Genomic DNA, 21,001 nt, shown 5'->3' with positions numbered 1-21,001 from the left:
CAATCTACTATAGTTAAAACTGAAAATTTTTCTGTATAACAAAGCTAAATCTTACATAATTAACAGGACAAAATTTCTGAAGAAATTGTAAATAAACAAAATCAATGCACGTCTAATAAGAAAAAGTATTTAAAAATGATAATAAGAACAAAAATATATACAGTAAAACCTGTCCAAAACATAACCTAAATAAAGCGGAAACCTGCCCAAACTGAAAAAAAATTATTCGAAACGGAAGGACTTTCTACATTAAAAAAAAACCTGTTCAAAACGGAACGGAAACTGCTAAACCAGAAAAAACACAGTAAAATCTGTCCAAAACGGAACCTGGATAAAACAAGAAAAAAATTCATCGGAATGGAGCGACTTTCTACATTAAAAAGAAACCTGCTCAAAACGGAAAAAAATATTCGGTACAGCACGAGTCCGCTTTACACAGGTTTCACTGTAATTACTCTTCAATGTCAATTCCTGAAATAAGGAAATTCTTATAATCAATCTCTGTGGACAATTTCATATTTGTTACTGATAAATTTCATCTATATCATAATTTCTGACTTATCATTATTATTTTTTTTAATGTATTCTCTCCATTGATCGATCTCATCTGAAATTGAAATCTGAGAAATAACTTCTGTATTTAGTTTTTTTTTTTTCGTTCTTCGTTCATCCTCTTATCTTTTTGATTGATTCTGAAATATCAAATAGATTTTATCGGTTAGTTAGATCACTCAAGGGATCCTCTATTGAAAATTTTATATATATATAAAGGAAAAATTGTCATTCACTTCGGTAATAGTCTATCAAACTGTTTAATGCATGAATGAACGTGAGATGTACCCAAAAATATTTTATTAATTCTAAAAAAAGGCTGGCTTTTTTGTCATTTAAATCAAATTTTTTTCTAAATAAAAGGATTAAAAAAATAATAATAATATATTCTCCCTCTCCCCCTCTCTCTTTTCAAAAATAAAAAATTGTTTTGAAAAATATTCTAATTTTTACATGAAGGAATTGTGTAAAAGTTTTCTAATTTTAAAAATTAAAATTGTAAAATTTTTCTGAAGTTTAAACACTTTTGGGTTGGAAAAATTGTATTAAAATATGTGAAACGTACTCTATAAAGCATCAGTTCTCAACTGGTGGTACGCGAGTCTATACACAGGATATTCAGGTGGTAGGCAAGTCTAATCATAGAAGGGTCAGGTGGTAGGTGAGTCTATACATAGAAGGCTCAGGAGTACGCGAATCTATACATAGAAGGTTGGGATGGTAGGCGAGACTATACAAAGAAGAGTAAGGTGGTTGGCCAGTCTATTACACAGAAGGCTCGAGTGATAGGCGACTGGAAAAAAAATTGAGAACCGCAGCTGTGAAAAATATTTAACACAAGAAACCTTAATACTACGCTCTCTACAAAAGGTAATTACAGAATGAAAGATACAGTACTTTGATAGGTTCTTTATAAAAGAGGCTTTCGTGAAAGATACTTCAATATAAGATAATTAACAAAAAGAAAGGAACAAAAAACAGGTACTTAACAGGTATTATTGAAAGATTCTTTAGTAAAGTATTCAATAAAAGATGCATAATAGGTTCTTTATAAAAAGGGGCTTTAATGAAAGGCATTTAATAACTACCTATTATTAAAGTACTGCTTATTAATAAAACGTACTTTAACGATAGATACTTAATGCTACATAAGGTACTTCAATACTAGATAATTAACAGAAGATACTTTAATGAAAGGTACTTAACGGGTACACTAATCAAAGATTCTTTGATAAAAGATACTTAATAGAAAGGTATTTTGAATAGGTTCTGTATAAAAAGTACATAAGAAAGCATACTTTAATATAAAATAAAATAAAAGTTTTTAGATAATTTAATAAATCAGTTAGGAATTTAAAATTGACTAAAAATTGAGAAAGTTCTTCTAAAAGGTTGCAAAACATTACTTTTATTTAAAATTTCAAAATTTTGTAAATTATGTAAGGGATGTTTTTATATAATACTTTAATAATTAAATACCTTAAAATACATATTTTATAAAACAGTGACCAAAACTTCTTGTAAAAATATTTAAAATATGATGGAGAATTCGCTAAAATATCTGGAAAAAATCCTCGAGATATTATACAATATTTTTTATTACTTAATACCTTGAGGATTAGCCTAAAAGTCTATAAAATTATCAGAAAATTGCAGGCATGTCATTAAAATATTCATAAATATATCTTGAAAATTCGCTAAAATACGATCAAACTTCTCATCGAAATGGATCCAACACCTTCCGATTGTATTTATTTATTAATATTTTAATCTTTAGAAATATAAATAAACTTATTTTCTTTAAATGTTTTTGTTAAAATATTAAATTAGGGCCCGAGAGAAAGCCTGACCAAACAAACGTGGGGCCTGAAAAAAAGGCATAAAAGCAGTGAGCTAATTATAGTACAAACGTAAAATCCCTCCTCTGTGAATAAAATCAACAATATATATATATACAGTAAAACCTGTTCAAACCGGAAAATATTCGGTACCGTGCTAATCCGGTTTACACAGGTTAAAATTAGAAGTGAAGGAATGGAAGATTAAATTTTAGGATCTTTCCTCGTCGGGGCCTGGCTAATTCTCGTTATCTGAGCTAGCGAGGCCTTTTTAATGTCTCTCCATCCCCCCTCTATTCCTTCACTCTTTATATTAATGTATATGGAGAGGGATAAGACCGCTGGTCTCCTCTCGCTCATTTATATGTGGAGGGGGAAAGGACCATTATATTCATTCTCTATATATATTTATAAGGGTATAAGCAACAGGTTTTGAAGAACAAAAGTAAATTAATTGCTAACCTAAAGGAAAAAATCTATACAGACAATTCCAATTATTTAAAAATTCACGACTATTTATATACTTCTCTCGCTCTTTTTCCCCCTGTTTTCTCATTAGAACAGTTTTACCTAATTCAACAATCGGAAAAAGTAATTGCATCGAAATCCAGTAATTCCTTTAAAAAAAGAAAAAAATTAACCTGGAAATACAATTAATGATTAAAATAATCTCGGTTTCTTTGCTTTAATTAAAGATTTTCAATGTCTAAAAGGTAGTATTTATTCTCGGTATTGACTTATATAGATTTTTATAGTGGATTCATAACTAGAGATTATATTACACAGTATATATAAATCTTGCGGAAATTAACTGAAAAATATAATGAAAACTTACATACTATATAAAAACTTGCAAACGTTAATGTATATAAACACAAAAATCTGTTCATATATATACATAGGGGCGTACAGTACGTACACAGCGTATATAAATGATATAAATACATAAACATACATCTATAGATAGTCAGACAGACACAAACATCCTTTACTTCGTTGACAGCGGATCCTCCTCCTCTTCTACTTAATGAAATTAAATAAATTTTGTGTTGTCTGTTACATTTATCTACAAAATTTCTCATTTCAAAATATGCCATTACTCAAATGAACTATTTAAAATAAAATTTCCATAAATTTTAAATAATAAACAGAAAAGAAAATTAAAATGTTACCTTTAAACTATCATTTATATATGAAAACTATATAATTGTTGTCACTAATTGATTTGAAGTGCAAGAAATACAGGAAAAGAAACATTCCATGTGCCACTTTTAATGTTCAGCAGGTGGTCCTTTAGGTGAAGGACCATAAATAACCAACCGGGATGGACATTGAATGATCATGTTATGCATCATCTTTGATACAACTAGATAGGGCCTGTGCTGTATCTTCTTAAACACTGGACATATTTCATAGCCATACTAACATTTATATAACTCAAACACAAATTAAAATATGGATATAAATCTTAATCCCAACAAACAATAATATATATATTTTATTATTTTTTACTATCTAAAAATTATGTAAATTAAAAATTGAATAAAAATTTTGTTTGTCTATCATTTATGAGCAGATATAAATTATCATTATAATTATATTTATCTATGTACCTTTCCCTAACTGTCATGCTTGATTGATTGTTTATGTAGGATCCCTATTTTTTTTGTTCTAACTTATTTGCTTGATTGTTTATCTATCCTTTGATCTGTCTTGTTCTGTTTGCCTGAAAGATTCTGACCTATTTCCAATTTTACTTTTTTCTCTTCCTAACTTTTTAATTTGTAAAAAAACTATTTCACTCATATTAATGAATGAAAATAATGACTATATTCTACCTTCCATCTCTTTGTCCATTCACCTATTTATTCAATCCTTTTTAAATTAATTAATTCTAAACCAGGAACCAAGCTTTTTAATCTTCTTTCCCCAGATACCACGACTTTTATTTCCATTGTATCACAGAAATTAATAAACATAATGGTCTTATGTTGAGAATAAAAATTATTATTATTTTTTTTTTTTATCTTAATTATGTCTACTATACCAGAGGGATAATGTAACACGCTAGAGGATCAATATTGAAATTATAATAGTTTTATTTTTATTTTTTACTTCATAAATTCAGTTTAAAAATTCAATTATATCATGTCCTAAGGCAGATAGTGCATGCAAACAAACATGATTAAAAATTTAATTGTTTTAAAAACTTATTATACAATAAAATGCATTTTAATAATAGTTAATAATTTAATATAATAAAAGTAAAAAAATTTTTTAATATATATACATATATTTAATAATGGAAAAAATGGAGGAGGAGGAGTAGTAGATGGAAGGATGGGGGAAATATTCAGTAAAATTTACTTTTTTTTATTTTATCTAAAAAAATTAATAAATTTAATAATAAAAAATAAATTTTATTTTCCGGTAGAATAAAAATTTGAATAGAAACCATTTTAAAGTATTTGGTAGCATTTTTCTTATACAGAATTTAAAAACACTTCATTATGACCCCCGTTGTGTTTGCTTCACCGCCTGTCATCAAAGTTATGTACGTCTGCTACCTTTCAAAAGAGAGAGTGTTTAATGTTCAAAAAAATTTGTAAAAACTTTCTATAATGTATTTTTTATGGAATACAAAGCTATTTACAGATGAAATTACTCAAGGTAGCAAATGATAGATAAACAACTTCAGGCTAAATGCAATTTTGTTTTTTATGGGGAGTTATAAAACCCCATGGGGTAATATGTATACTTACCCTCATCTTTTCCAGTTGAGCTCTCACAAATTCGGCTCGTGACGTGTGGTCACTTCCAGCTACCGAGAAACTTCCAACATACTAAATTAGGAAAAATAAAAAAAATACAATTAATTCTTTCCTGCTTCAAAATTAAAGTTGACTATTAAGCAAAGAAAGGGGATAAAAAAGGAAAGAAAAATATCGATCTACAAAGAAACAAACCACATTAGATACGTTTATAGCTTTCAAAATTGTTATTCAGAATGTATAACATAATTCTTTGCCTCTAAATTTGATGAATAATTAAATTAAAAAAATGAAAATTTTACCTGATAAGTTAATGGGTGAACTTATCTTTATTGGTTTGACAAGTACTGTATACTTCATCGGTGACAGAAAATAATAACAAAGCTGGTGTTAAATATCACTTATAAGTCAGGTGACGTAGACAAGTTAAGTGTAACATGCTCTGTGGCGCGATTCGAATGAAGTCATCCTATTGGACGAGACTATACGTGAACGATAGAAACGTATCGTTTCGACCTTTCATTTCTGACTTAAGTAAATAATAAAAAAAATATATATTTCGTGAATCAAAGTAGTGTTAATCTCTTGTCTTGCTCCTATTTATAATATCCAGATAATAAAATTGATTAGGATTTGCTAAATTTGAACACGAGATAAATCGTATGTGAGTTTTTAAAAAGGGGTAAAGTTCAAAGTTCATATTAAATTCCATTAGGAAAAAAAATCAAAGTTCAATATTGAGAAAATAATAAGATAATTTAAGTCATTCTTTCGTAAATGCCTCCTTAAAAAGTAATAAAAATTCAGTAAAAAAAGTATATACAGTCAAACCTCTTTAAGACGGACACTGACGAGGACGTAAATAAATAGCCGTTGTTGGGAGTGNTTCTTTGCCTATTATTGTGATGAATAATTAAATTAAATGGCTATAAAATTAATATTTTGAATAATATTTAATTAATTTAATAGACGAGGAGTTAAATTAAAGTATTAAAAAAGGAATGATAAATGTTAATATAAATTGTACGAAACGATTTTCTAAGAATATCTGGGTGGTCCCTAGAAATATTTAAAAGCCTTATACATTATCAGATAAAAATAGCTTTGAGGGTGCTTCGCGTACGAGTCCTGATCAAATTTCTCCTCCTCTCTTTAATCTGTCACTTTTACTAAAGATCAAGATGCTGATGTCTTTCTCGTATCTAAATATACATTTTAAAAAAATATTATTTAATTTATTTTATTATTTATACTTTAAGGAATCTTATAACAATATAGCTTATGTAAAGAATTCCCTACCTCCCCATGAAAAAAAAATTAAATCTTATAAAAATTTAAATAATCGTAGAAAAAAAGAGATTCAGAATAACTTATAAAATTTTATTTTAAAATATTTAAATCTGATAAATTTATATTTTTAATGCAAAAATTTGAAATTAGATATACACTTCGATGCATAAAAAAAGGAAGGTAAATAAAAACAGAACAGAGGATTTCCGGCTAGAAAATTGTTTTGGAAAAGAAAAAAGTTTGAGATTTTGAAATACATTTCGTATTTTTCCTTTGGAAAAAAAACTGAATTTTTTTTTGTTTATTTTCGAAGCTGAAACGTTTTTTAATATATTTCAGTTAAATTTTATTCGATTTTCTGAAAAATTGATTATTTCTTTTTATTTTATTCTCATGCTTAAAATAATAATTCGAGAATCTGTTTCCTCTTTTGTAACTGACAACTAAATCTCTTACACTTTGTAACTGATGATTGCATTTTTTTTTAGAAATTAACAATTAAATTTCTTACATTTTGTAACTGACAATTGCATTTTTTTAGATATTTACAATTAAATCTATTACACTTTGTAACTGACAACTGCATTTTTTTTTGGAAATTGACAATTAAATCTCTTACACTTTGTAACTGACAACTGTTTTTTTTAATTGTTACATGAAACTGACGACTGTGTTTTTTAATTGTTACAAAAAACAGTAACAAATCAATCAACTTCAACTTTTTTATACACAATTAATTTATTTTTTAAGAAGGTAAACGAGTATTTTATAGAAAAACAATATTTTCAATTACCTTAAGTTTGGAAATAGTTTTTAAAAATAAAATACATACAATATATCGCTGATAATGATTACTAATAGATGGCAGCACGTTTCAATCTAGTTAGTAGCATTTGATTGCATCGACATGACAAAATCCAGTCGACGAAAACACAAATCTAGTATGTGAAAGGGGGAAGAAACAGACGACGTCCTACTGTGTTGGCGTCAGCTTACAAAAATACAACATATCCAATCACCGACTACTTTAAAAAATGGAAAAAAAAAACAAGATGAAGGGGAGAAATAGGAAAGAAATTCGAAACACTCATTTCATCCTTAAGCTCGTACTGTATTTTTAAGTCTTGGTTGTTTACAGTGAGAATTTTCGGTAGGTCCAGTATTTTGTCGCCTCCGGGGCGGAGAAGAATCTGAAGCAATCTGCACTCTGCGTCTTATTTCCCTTGGGAATACCACAAGAAAACATCTATCCCTATATAACTAAGGATCGGTTGTCATGACAACGTTAAAGGGATTTGCGGCTATCGTCGCATATACTCGACAGATTGGTAAAGTGTCACTAGAGATGGCGACGAAGAAAAGATAACGTTAAATAACAATTAGTAATTTGTCCTCAGAAGCGCGAGGAGAAATTGCACGCGAGGGGTTGACACTCTTGTTCCTTTTTCGTCTGTTCCTTTATACACACATATATGTATTAGCCCCTTCCGAAACAAAAATTCTGCGGGAGGGGGGTGTGGCGCCACATCCAGACATCACGTGACTGGAAACAAGCTCTGGATTTCATCATTTGACCTTTGACCCACGCTTAACCTCGAACGTTCGAAGGGCACCGAAAGGCCTATTGAATGCCACTCGTTGACAGTAAGGTATTTATGTAGTTGATTAATTACTCTAGCAGGACTACTTCCGATACTTCACGTAAGGGTCAGAGGTCAGCTAGATTAATTACTTTTTTCCCTAAACAGAGCGTCAACACTTTTTACCTTACTTAGGTATCACCTTGCGAATTGAATAAGTGAATTCGGTTTTGGTTTATTATTCCAAACACGTGACTGTATTTTACTACTTTTTTGCTTTCGATTGTCGTGTCGGGCATTACAGAGACCTGTTGCCTGTCAAGGTCAATGCAATGTCACAAAAACCGAACATACAACCCCAACTCATCTTTAAATCAAAGACAAATATTTTAAATAATAAAACATTTAAAGCTAAAAGAAAGAAACTATTCAAAAAACTTCGAAAAATGCACACTTGATTTTTTTTACCACAGATGGCAGCACAAATTTAAAAATTTTTAATTGTTAGACGTCACAATATTTGATTACACGTCACACGACTTAATTTCTTTTACTTGGTATGACATCATTACTGTTTTTATTATTTAAATAAATTGTTTTAAAAAATTTCGTCATGTTATTTTTCTAATTAAGCTAATTATATAAATTTTTATTCAATTTTGATTTTAATAAATAAAGCGAATTAAAACTCTCCATAAGTCAGCAGTTATGAACTTCAAACGGTAATCCAATTAAATTAATAGTAATTATAATTTATTTTTTGCGAAAATTTATCAATTATTTTAAATATAATTTTTTTTATAAATACAGTATAAAGAAAACTTTTATAATTCAAAAAAATAAATAAATAAATAAATAAATAAAATTTAAACTGGCAACAAAAGATATGTAGGAGAGAATATGTCGCCATCTGTTGTTAGAAATTAAAATTAATTTTAAAAAATATTAATAAAATCAAAAAATAATTATTATACAATATTAAAAAAATATGAAATAATTCTTTTCTAAAATATTATAATTTTAATCTTCATTACAGTATAATAATTAACCTTTTATACATAAAAATATGCCAAATAACGATGTACAGTACATTACTGGATAAACCAAATGGCAAAGCATATTAACATAGATCAGACCTGTGAATAACGGCTACCGACAAAACATAAAAAAAATATGGCCGTTGTTGAAAGTGGTCTCGTTTGGGGGTTATTTTGTATGCATTCCCGAAAAATGGTTATAGTGGGAGGTTGCCATTGTTGAAGGTTCGCCTGTATACAATTTAGTATAGAATTTAACAAGCATCAGAGTTAAACCTGTCCAAAGCGGAACCTGAAACATGCCTAAGAGAATAAAGTTCTTCGGAACAGAGCGATTTTTTGTTAAAAAGGAGCCTGTTCAAAACGGAAACTTGCCAAGCCGGAAAAATTTCGGTACCGTGTAATTCCGGTTTACACAGGTTTTACTTTACATAAATTATGAAAAACAATAACATAATTAAAATTAACACTATAAAAAAATGGTGAAATTTGCATAAAAATAATTCAAAAAATTGTCTAAAATTGCTTTAAATGTACAGAAATCATTTAAAATGTGCACAAAAAATGATTCAAACTCTTTTACACATTGCTCAAAGGTGTTGAAATATCCAAAGTTTTTAAAATAGTTTTAAATGTGTACAAATTATCTAAAGTGTGTTTTAATACCTAGTGTAAAAAATGTAAAAACATTTAAACATTGCTAAATGTGCGAAAAGAAAATTTTAAAATACTTTTCCATAAATTTTTATCGTATAAATGTGCTAAGTGTGCATTTAGCACATGTTTTAGTGCTCTTTTTACACACATACCACACTAAAAATGTGTTATTTTTTACACACAGTTTAGTGCTAAGTGTGTTTAAATGTATAGCACGTGTTTTAGTGTTCCTTTTACATATTAGAACATTTTTTGTGTGTTAAGTATGTAAAAGATCACTAAAACACGTGCTAAATGTATTAAATAATCGTTTTTTAGGATGCTAAATGTATAAGAACAATATTAAAAATGCTCCAAAGAACATTAAAACATTTTCACTCCTTAATTAGCTAAATTTGTATCGAATTCGTGAAAAAAGTCACTTTAAATGTATAAAAATCATTAACAAATATTCTTTAACACATTAAAAGAACAAGGTGTAAATAGATACGTACATAAATTCATCAAACTATCAATAAATTGAGAATTAAGAAAAATCAATAAAAATAAAATAAAATTAGCAATTCAAATGGACAGGAGACACACAAATAAACAAAGAAAATTCTTCTCTCGATCACTGCGCGAGACTTAAGAGAGGAGGAGAGATTATTAACATTTTCTCACACTCTCAACGATGTCAAATGATATTATTTGTTACATAAAATTCGTTTTGTCGGCTTAAACTTGTGATTAAAAAGTATTATTTTTTTATTAACTGCGGGGATTTCCCTTGCTCCAATGGCCACGTGATCCTACTTAGCAACTACTTGAATGTTTTTGGAACCTGTTGCGAGTTTTCTTGTTTCTTTTTTGGGAGTTTAAGTAAGAAGAAAGATGATTTTAGTTCTACTTTTCAAATTAATTAATGAAATTTTCGGGATTTATTCCGCCAAATTACAATATAGCGCCGAGTTGATTTAAATTGATTTCGTTGCGAATTTATTGTGGGTGTTTTCGGTTTATATCTCGATTTACTCGTAAAGAATCGAAAATATTCTTATATAAAATAGAATTTTATATTCGTATATAATATCTTTATTGCAATTCACAGCAGTTTAAACGTTTTAGAATATTCCAATTAGAAAAACTGAAAATTAATTTAAATCGATTCGAAAGTGTTAGTGCCATCTCGTGAGAGATGAGTTAACTACTTAAGAACGGTTACGTTTAACGAAATAAAACAATTAAAGGGTTAATTGTAAAAAATCTTATTTAAACAGGGAATTGTTGGCACAATTATTATTGAGTCGGGGAAAAAAATCCGAGCTAATTCTATCTCAGGAGGGAGTCAGAGAATACAAATCAAGTCCCTGATCCCAGACAAACCAGTGGTATGATGCCTTTAGCATAGCCTGAAGGTTAACTTAAGGTTTTTTAAAGAGGACCAAAGCCAATTTTACCACCGGAGAAAGCCAAATTTCGGCATTTTCTTAAGACTGCTTCCATGATTTAAACGACACCAGAACCCCCAGAATGTAGGGGAAAAACTCTATTTTGGAGGGAATTCCAACTTGGAGGAAAAAATCCCTCAAAATATAAAGTGACTATAACCTCTGTAAGTTATGATTTAAATTACACAGAGGAAAACCCAATTTTTGGAGAAAACCACCAAAAACGAACCAAGCCAACTATCGAAAAACTTACTTAGTCTGGACTCTGATGTGGCAAGTTTCCAAAATTCGTGACGTCGTCGAAGGATTTAAAAAAACAAAAGAAAAAAAAAGGTCATTGATGGGTAACAACGTCGGATCTTATTATGGAAAAATGATGCCCCCACTTGGCATTTATTATCGTGTTGACATAGTTATAATAGTTTCATCGATTTATGTACTTAAATGTAATTACTGCACCCTCTTAGTGTAATTAAAATGGTTTAATTATGCGACTGCCAAAGAGGTTTCGCTCGTGCTAAGAAGCTTTCTACACATGCCAACGTGTGTGTACGCGTATAAACACTTAAAGAACATGGTACATAACCATCGAAACATCATCTACAGGACCATAAATATAGCTAAACAATAGGACAATCTATCTAAAACGTTCTCAGAAATGTTTACATCCCAGTCGATTGGTCAGACAAGCGGATTGCTTTAATAAGCCCTCATGTCAATTAAAATTGATACACTTAATTTTAATTAAACGTGATCGGTAATTTTAATTAAGCCACTTCGTGTATTATAATTATTATTATTGCTTTTATTTTTAAACTGTTTACGATAAATTGTGATTAACAAGTGAGGAATTTCGATTGTTGTCTGCCTTAATCACGTGATCGATCACGTTCGAAAGAAGGACAACAAAAAATAAATTGGCTTAACCAGATTTTTAATAATTAAGTTTAAATTTAAGAAAAAAAAGTGTAATTTCGGCCCAAAAGTCGGTTAACCGAGATGTAAACAAATTCATTCGATTCGGTTAATTAACTTTTGGGATGAACTGTATATGGCATTCGGGATCTTTAATTAATTATTTATTAAATTAAAATCTCGTTTTAAAGTTTTAAAAAATGTTAAATAATTTAATTAATTAAAGGTTCGAACCTCCGATAACGGCTACCTCTAAATAGAGGCCATTTTTTTTCGGGGAAATTTTTTTTACTTCTCATGAGCAAGCCCATAAGTCAGTTTACTGAGTTGGCCAACCTTTTTTGGTATCTTGGTTAACTGACTTTTGGACCGCCAGCATCATCATCCCATAAAATAATAATAAATTCAACTCTTCATTAATTAAAATTTCTTTTTTCAATTACAATTAAATACAGAATTATGAAGAAATTCATAATAAAAAAAAATTATACTTTAATTACGTTTAACCAAAATTATTGGAATCTGTTTAAAAATTTTCTGGTTTTAATTACAATTATAATCTATATTTTTATAATTTTAATTATAATTTAATTTAAAGTTTTCTACAATTAAATTAACTCTAATACAATAAAAATATTTTCTTAAATTTTGAGAATTTCGTTTTTAATTTAAAAATTTTTAAGTAATTATTTTAGTTTTGAATATAAATATAATAAACACTAACATCCACTTATGAGGTCTTTATTTTGAAATATCTATAAATCCTTTAATTATAATAAATTAAATAATTTAATTTCAAATCAAATTAAATTGTTTTTAAAGCTTTCATTTTTTATTTACTTTTATAAAATTAAAAAAAAGTATTTTAAATACATTTTTTGAAATGTTTCTTGGTCTAAAAACATTAAATACTTAGAAAAATTCAAAACGTAAAGCCCAGAAAATTTCAAAATTGACATTTCTAGAATGTCTGCAGCCCAGAAAATTCCTAAATTGACATTTGTAGAATGTCTGGAGCCCAGAAAATTTCAAAATTCACATTTCTTGAATGTCTGGAACCCAGAAAATTTCAAAATTGACATTTCTAGAATGTCTGGAGCCCAGAAAATTTCTAAATTGACATTTCTAGAATGTCTGGAGCCCAGAAAATTTTAAAATTGACATTTCAAGAATGCTTGAAACCAGAAAAATTTAAAACAAGAAATAAAAGCAATTAGTTTTTGGAATGTCTAAAGCTAAATAATTTCCAATTTTTTAAATTTTCTATTTTAAGCATTCTAAAAATAATTTGTAATTATCTCTACCCAAATTTAGATAATACTGTAATAATAATAATAATAAATTTATTAAATTAAAAAAATTTACATAATTATAATCAATTTTTAGATTAAAGTTAATTAATTAAATTTCTTAATTTAATTCACACCTCATTCATTTATTTTAATTTAATAAATAAATATTTTTAAAATAAATTATAATAATAATTAATAATAAAAAAAATTATTAGTGAGCCACATTTGTGCAAACCAATGATAAAAACCATAAATTACACTAAAAAATTAAATTTAATCTGAAAGTGGTTCAAACAATTTTGAAGTTAATTATTAAGAAAAAAAATATAGTTTATAACTCCTAAGTTCATGGTTCCTTATCTAAATTAGTCAGACAAATAAAAAAAAACTGTATTGATTTTTTTTTAATATTAGTGACATATAAACCTCTAAATCAAGAGAGATAACTTGGATAACACCAATCACCCTGAAAATCCTCCTACTTATCACTTGATAAATTTTATATTTTTGAATAAACTGAAGCTAAAATTTAAAAATAAAAAATAAAAGGAACCAATATAAAGAGAAATTTATATACAAGGGAGTGATTAAGGGAGAGGGACAATTTAAGGTAGTGATTGGGTGTAATGACATTAATTTTAGATACAAACAACCCCTGTTTATAACTAGTTAGAAGGCTTTAATTCTGTGTTTAACATAAATATAACTCATTAAATAATTATTCTAATATGAGAATTACACTATTAATCCACCATGTTTTTAATGAGGGGAGTCCATTCAATGGGGGTATTTCATGGTTGTTGCAGTGATTTAATCATAGAAAATGTTCTGTAAGCATCTGTATAGCTTCTGTATCATTAATAAGCGATTTTTTAAAGGATTTTTGTGCTGTTGAAAGCCAAAAGACAAGAAACAAACACAGAAGAGCTTGTTTAAAAATGAGAGAATTCATGACCTTGACTATAGGAACAACCCCAAGTTAAATTGCATTAAAATATTGAAGTTGATAAATTGTAATCTGCTATTCTTAATCTTAGTTTATTGCACTTTTAAACATTGAAAAAAAATTTTTTTTCCAGTATGTCCTATATATTTTTTTTCTTAATTTTTTTCCCCTTCTTTCCTTATGTTGTATTATTAGACACTGTCGGCGTTTTTAAACAGTGTCTGATTCTATATTTGACAAGCATGCTATTATCTTTATATATATTTTATTTTAAAAAAAATTATGAACTATTCAACGTTAAAACTATCAATTTTATGAAAATTTAATAGGGGTAGAAGCCTTAAAAAATAAAATTTTAATCAATTATTAAACGGAATTTTGGACAAGTGGGTGACAGTTACTAAAAATAATAAAATAAATTCGCCCTTCTCTCGACGATTTAACCTTTCAACGACTCGAAATCTTTTTAAAAAATCGCCATTTAATGATATAAAAACGTAGATGAGTGTTTAAAATTCGATTTTAATAATAGAAAATTGATTTTTTTGCCAATTTAACTGCGATTAAATTCAATTAATTGCCGAAAATTAATTGTCGCAACCTCATAACAACTTAATCTATAGATATTTAAGTGCATAAAGTTGTCCTTTATGTATCCTTGACTTTAAATGCCGTAGAGTTGGGCGGCATTACACGTGATTAACTCGTAAATAAAATTAAATTCGAGCAAAAATTCGATACTTTAGATGCAAAAATATGCTCTTAGACAGTTTTAAATTTACCAAAATTTATTAAATATTTTTAAAAAAGTATCCTTAAAAATAATCCCGAATAAGCACGTCTTTAAAAATAATTCCAGGCACGTGTATGATGATGATTCACTCGTGAAACAAAGGAGGGGGAAAAAATAATAGACAATTGTTCATTAATAGGGTATTTATCTAATTAAGTATCTTAAGAACAAATAATTATTCGTAATCTTTTAATTAAATATTTTCTGAGAAATATGATCTCGATAACAGGATAAACAGGTTGACATCACTCTACTCCATCCAAGACAGAGTATAACAATTGCCACCTCCTACAGAGATAACTGAGACTAAGGTTATTTTTATACTTTTGTAGAGCGAGTTGTGCAAGAAAGCCAATTTTCTTCTTAAGAAAAAAAAATGAGAAATTTTTCTCGAATAGCACAGCGTGAAAATTAACTTATAAAGTTTTAAACAGGAACCTTTGAAGGATATATTCTAATTAACTAGGTTTAAATTCTAGAAAAATGGCATAATTCTAATCACTTAATTGAATAAATACGTCAAAGAATCATAAATTAGCTAAATTGTGCAATAAAAAGGATTTTTTATGATTAATTTGCGGGTTTTTTTTACACAGGGTGGTCCAAAAGTGAGTTGACCGCATGTACGTTACAAAATAGAGCTATAAAACTGTAGGAAACTTGTTTAAAATATGATTATTTGAATTCGACATCTACAATGGTTAACCGAGTTTTGGGTCACCACAGTTTCTTTAAATTGTTAAAATAAATAAATATATTGACTTAAATTACATAAATCTCTATAGAGAATTGCTCCTTAAAAATATATTTAAAGAAATTTCGTTTATTCACTCCTGTAGAATATCTCCTTACAGATCCTTTAAGATTTATGCAAAACACTACATTATTTTTAATCATTTGAATCGCTTTAATATGTAAAAAGGCTGCTTAAGAGGACGGATTTATCCCTTTAAACTCTTAATAATTTAAATATTTTGACTTAAATTATTAAATTCTAGTTATTATTTATACAGAAGGAATTACTCCTTATAGATCAATACATAAAAACTGCTTTTAAAATTTATGTGAAATGTTATAAAAATAGAGATATTTTGATTTAAGACTTTAGTATATAAAAGGTTCCTTAAGAGCAAGGATTTGTTCTTTTATAGTTAAATAATTGAATAAATTAATTAGATCTCTATAGAGAATTACTCCTTACAAATTAATATAAAAAATATTAACTTTAGTATTTATAACAAGACTTTTAAATGTCTCCTTTTCAGATTTATAGTCTAATTTAAAAAATTTACGAAACAATCTCCTGAAAACATACACAATACGGGGCTATTAAAATATCCATAAAAATAAAAATATATAATTATATTAAATATGATTCTTTGTACAAATTATAATCCTTTAATAGCTTAAGAAGCAAAGATTTAAATAAGATAATAAGTCTTTGCACTTTATTCTTGGACATATATATGAGAAACGTTTCTTAGAAATATATCCAAGATTAAGAAGAAAAACTTCCCTATACACATCCAAGTTAAGGAGCAAAACTCCCCTATACATGTCAAAGATTGAGGAGCAAAAACCTTTCCTATATGTCCAATATGCTCTTTAATGTTTTAACATCTTTCCTATACAATTAATACAAATTAACAGAAAATGGCTTCTAGAAAGAGCTAAACAAAATATATTTTGTATTTTCAATATTAAACTTTTAAGAAAGATTAGACATTAAATAAAAATTTATAATTTAATTTCTTTTTAAACCATAATATTTATAAATCTTAAAGAGCACTGTCCACACTACACGAACTTTTAATAATTCTTTTATCCGAATATTCAATAAATTAAGGATTGAGGAATATTCAGGATTAATATGAAATTTATTAATCAGGAAACTCTTTAAAAAATTAAAATATTTTGTACATAAATTTCAATATAAAAACTTTCACAATTGATTTAAATTTTTATGGAGAGAAAAACCTTAATTTTTTATGCGATTTTCCTTATCAAATTCGATTTAAAAATAAAATTTAAAAAACTTGAACTAAGTTGAATAAATAAAGATTTTTTCAAGTCTGTATACATTTTTTTTTTCTTTTTTCTACCTGGAAAGAGCGAGAACTCTCAGTTAGAGATAACAGAAAGAGGTTTGGAAGGGGTCTAATCTAAGTCAAACCAAACAAAAATTCTAGAAAATACCAAGCAAGATATTAAAACCCTTGACGTCTAAAGTGCATTCGACGTAAATAGATTCAAAAACTCGACAAAGTAGGAAGTGACGCCTTAATTTCCGGCCAGTGACGTCATCACTGCATCAAATGACAAGTTGATTTAAAGCAAGATGGACAATGGAATCCATCAAGAGAGGCCTGGCGGAAATTCAGGACCAGTTCATCTTAGATAAAAACGGGGAGGGAGAAGTCTAAAATTCGATTTAACCAGAAAATTGGATAAGTGAAAAGTATAATTACCATAAGAAGGATTGTACTGGGTGCCTTTCTTTTATGCTTTTAGATCGTTAAATGCCGAATAATTTTATTGATGGGAAGTGTTTCAGTTAACTAAAGTTACTTCCGAAACTTAAGCAATTTAATTTAAAGTAAACTTTACGAAGTTTTAAACGTGTCAAAGTAAAGAATTCTGTATGCAAAGTATGCAACGTTCATATATCTTAGCCTTGCATTGTTGAATACAAAATATATATTATAACATGCAAAAATGTAAGTTATGTAAGCTTAACTATCGTTAACAGATAAGAACTAAGCATATTTTGCATAACAGATATCTTTGCAACAAACACTAGATATATCATTCTTAATACATATCTAAAGCATAGCTTGCATACTATACCAGATATTACTATAAATACCAATATACAAGGTGTATCTACGTAAATTACAGTATTTAGTTAAGTAAATCATTCGTGTATAACATATTTAATCATACATATCACAGGTTATACAAGTAGTCATTCTGTATTAACTCATTTTACTTTTTATATACAAGACTGTAGCATAATATATTCATGAATATCACTAAAATGTATGCAGAACATATTTTTCATGCATAATTAATCATTTATTTTAATTAAGAATAATGTCGGAGGGGCGAGCATCTAATTATATTTGCGTTTAGAATCCGATACGCAAAGATAAATTCTTAGAAAATTAGATTCCATTGTAAAATATTCGAAGAAAATCATATTAAATATGATACGTGTAAGGTAATTTCGCTGATTCAGTAAATATTAGCACAAGTAATTCTCAATTTCTATGGTACCTGTTGCTATTCCATCTGACAATGAGATCAAATACCTCAGGACAAAAGATCAGACGGACATGGCAATGATGTGGAACGCCTGTGTCTCGTTATAGGATGGTAACAAAAGTCTGGTCACGAAGTTAGATTTCTGTATTCGACGAAGGGAGGGTTGTAATTCCCAAGAAGGATGACTGCAGTTAAGTGTGGGTGAACTGGAACAAGGGTACCTGAGTAAAGAAACACTTAAAAAGAAAAAATGATAGATACATTCGAGTTATATCTATTGTTAACTTTCTACTAATGAAAAAAGCACCTAATTTAACATCAGCCATCTTTGTTTTATGGTTAAAAAAATAATAAAAGATTCTGTACACCCTCATACACCGTTAAGTTTTATGAACTTGTTAAAGGAGGAAAAACAAGCTCGTGATAATGTTTATCTGAGTTTACACACTTTGAAACTATTAGTGTAAGATGGGACGACCTCCTTGCTGTAAAATTATCCTAAACTTTGATAACAAGAAAGTGGAATCCCCCTTTAAAACTTGGAAGAGACGAAAGTTTCGAAAAATACTAACCAAAAAAACAATTAAATTCCAATTTTATACGAGACAAAATGTAGGTGTTATAACGTGAATATGTGTAGATACGTATACCAGGAATGTAGAACATGGCATCACTAGAATCACGTGAATCACGCAATTTGCGCGCGTGAAAGATGTCATGACCATTTGGCCTACAAGAGGAAACAGGTCTTCGACTGTTAACAGTAGGCTACGTACTTTTGAAGGACGAATTTTAACGTAACAAAAATGCTGCACATATCTTGTTATAATAAACTGAGTATACCGAAATAGCCTTTATTATCTTATGCTATTATAGTGATATCATGATAAAAGTTTAAAAGAATAAATGGACGCTAATGGGTCAGTCACCTTTACCTGACTGCGAGACCAGATGGGCCACACCAGTTCAGTCAACTGCTTTCCTTGGCCTGTCTCGTGAATAAACGGTCAAGTCAAGAAATTTTTATTTTAAAATTCCTGATTGTTTAATGACCTTAAAAAAATAAAATTCTAGAATATACGTCCATTCATCGTAAAAATTCCGAATATTACATAAATAATATCGATCAATGAAAGAATACGCCAAGAATTCGGGTTTTGTAAATGCTTAAAATTATTTTCAATAATATATTTTGAGTTCCTCAACTTTAAGTGTGCCTTTAAAAAATCATGTGTACATATATATATTTTCCAGGAAATAATTTTAATTGGAACAATTCCTCAATTTAATTAAATTAGGACGATATTCTGTATAGATTACATAGCACGATTTATAAATAAAAATATGAATAAAATAAATGTAAAAATCACTATTTTTCTTCAAATAATCGAAACAGATTTTAAACTGGTTTTTTTTAATCACAATTAAATGAAAATGATTCATTTTAAGACGAACAGCTGAGTTTTGATTACAATTAAATAAGAAATCGATTCATTCTTAATGCGTTTAAGTGAAACGGATTAATTTGAATGACAATTAAATGAAATCGATTCGTTTTAAACACGATTAAATTTTAAACGCGATTAACCGAAGCGATTATTTTATGCAAATCTGTCAAGGGGAGAAATTTTTTTTTTAAAGTGGAATTTGTTTAGAACTTACCGAACATTTTCTGACGGATGATTCGCTTGCGCTGAAAGTTTTTTTGCCTTGGTTCTTTCCAATTTGGACAATTCGGCTAAAACAAGACCCATCTGGTAAATCATCACGAGAAGTTATGTCGCTGCTTGCGCTACACCTGGCGATCTTTCTATTCTGGACGGGATCAGCTGAGACTGTCTTGACGTGTAGAGTTGATGTTTGGGACGTCTTGTTAGCATTGAATTGATCGCTACCATCTGATTCGGAACTTTCTCGAACAAGCTGATCATCCGTTGTCGATTTTTTACTTTTCCATCGGCGCATTTTACTAGTTTCCAAAGTTAGACATGATCAACAACTCCGGTAACAACACACACCCAACCTATGGCACGGGGAATCATGTTGTCCCGTAAGAGAATTAGATAGCAGCGCCTCCTCTCGTTTAAAAATGGCAAACAAAAGTTACTTTCTCTCGTCTTTTACGTAAAATAAATAAATAAATAAATAATGTATGTTAAATCTCAGACATTTGTAAAGATCCAGCGTTAATTATATTTCTTAAATGTCAGTTTTGTACGTACAAAATTTAATCAAATCGGACAGGCATAAGTTGTATTTTCTATATTGTTTTATTATGAATTCTTGAGTATTTCGGTAGCTGGATCATTCACAAATTAATTTTCCCAAGTCATCGCGTATTCACGTGGAAAACAATTGTTAAATAAATTATTTAAATATTTTTTTGATGTAATTCTTTTTTTAAATTATTAAATTTTTGTATTAGTGGTAACTATAAATTATCTTGGGTTAAATTTTAACTGAGTGAAACATTAATTAAAGTCTCTTGCATGATTATAAATTACTAATTTTAATGTTAAAAATATAATATAAATAACAATTTATATGTTTTATTTTTATATAAATTTTAAATTTTAAACAGATTTTTAAAAATAAGTTTTAAATTCAAAAAATAATTATAAATATTATATTTTATA

General features: G+C 28.2%; 1 protein-coding gene across 1 annotated transcript; it reads right to left on the bottom strand.

The window, feature by feature from the left end:
- Positions 1–674: 674 nt before the first annotated feature.
- On the bottom strand, positions 675–20,433 carry LOC111617122. Its single transcript, XM_023358456.1, has 3 exons — positions 20,028–20,433; positions 5,153–5,233; positions 675–692 (listed from the first exon to the last, which is right to left on the bottom strand). Exons 1-3 carry the CDS (start codon positions 20,328–20,330, stop codon positions 675–677), a joined length of 402 nt encoding a protein of 133 aa, XP_023214224.1. The 5' UTR covers positions 20,331–20,433.
- Positions 20,434–21,001: the final 568 nt, after the last annotated feature.

The sequence above is a fragment of the Centruroides sculpturatus genome, unplaced genomic scaffold (assembly GCF_000671375.1).
Source record: "Centruroides sculpturatus isolate CEXI.00-Female unplaced genomic scaffold, Cexi_2.0 scaffold2287, whole genome shotgun sequence".
NCBI lineage: Eukaryota > Metazoa > Arthropoda > Arachnida > Scorpiones > Buthidae > Centruroides > Centruroides sculpturatus.
The sequence above is the reverse complement of the archived record's forward strand: the minus strand, read 5'-3'. Positions and strand labels throughout refer to the sequence as shown.

Excerpts from the sequence above, each read along its gene's own strand:
- LOC111617122 (XM_023358456.1), bottom strand. The coding sequence starts at position 20,330 with ATGCGCCGATGGAAAAGTAAAAAATCGACAACGGATGATCAGCTTGTT. Across the intron at positions 5,234-20,027 it reads CATCCGTCAGAAAATGTTCG|TATGTTGGAAGTTTCTCGGT; the intron begins GTAAGTTCTAAA and ends TTCCTAATTTAG.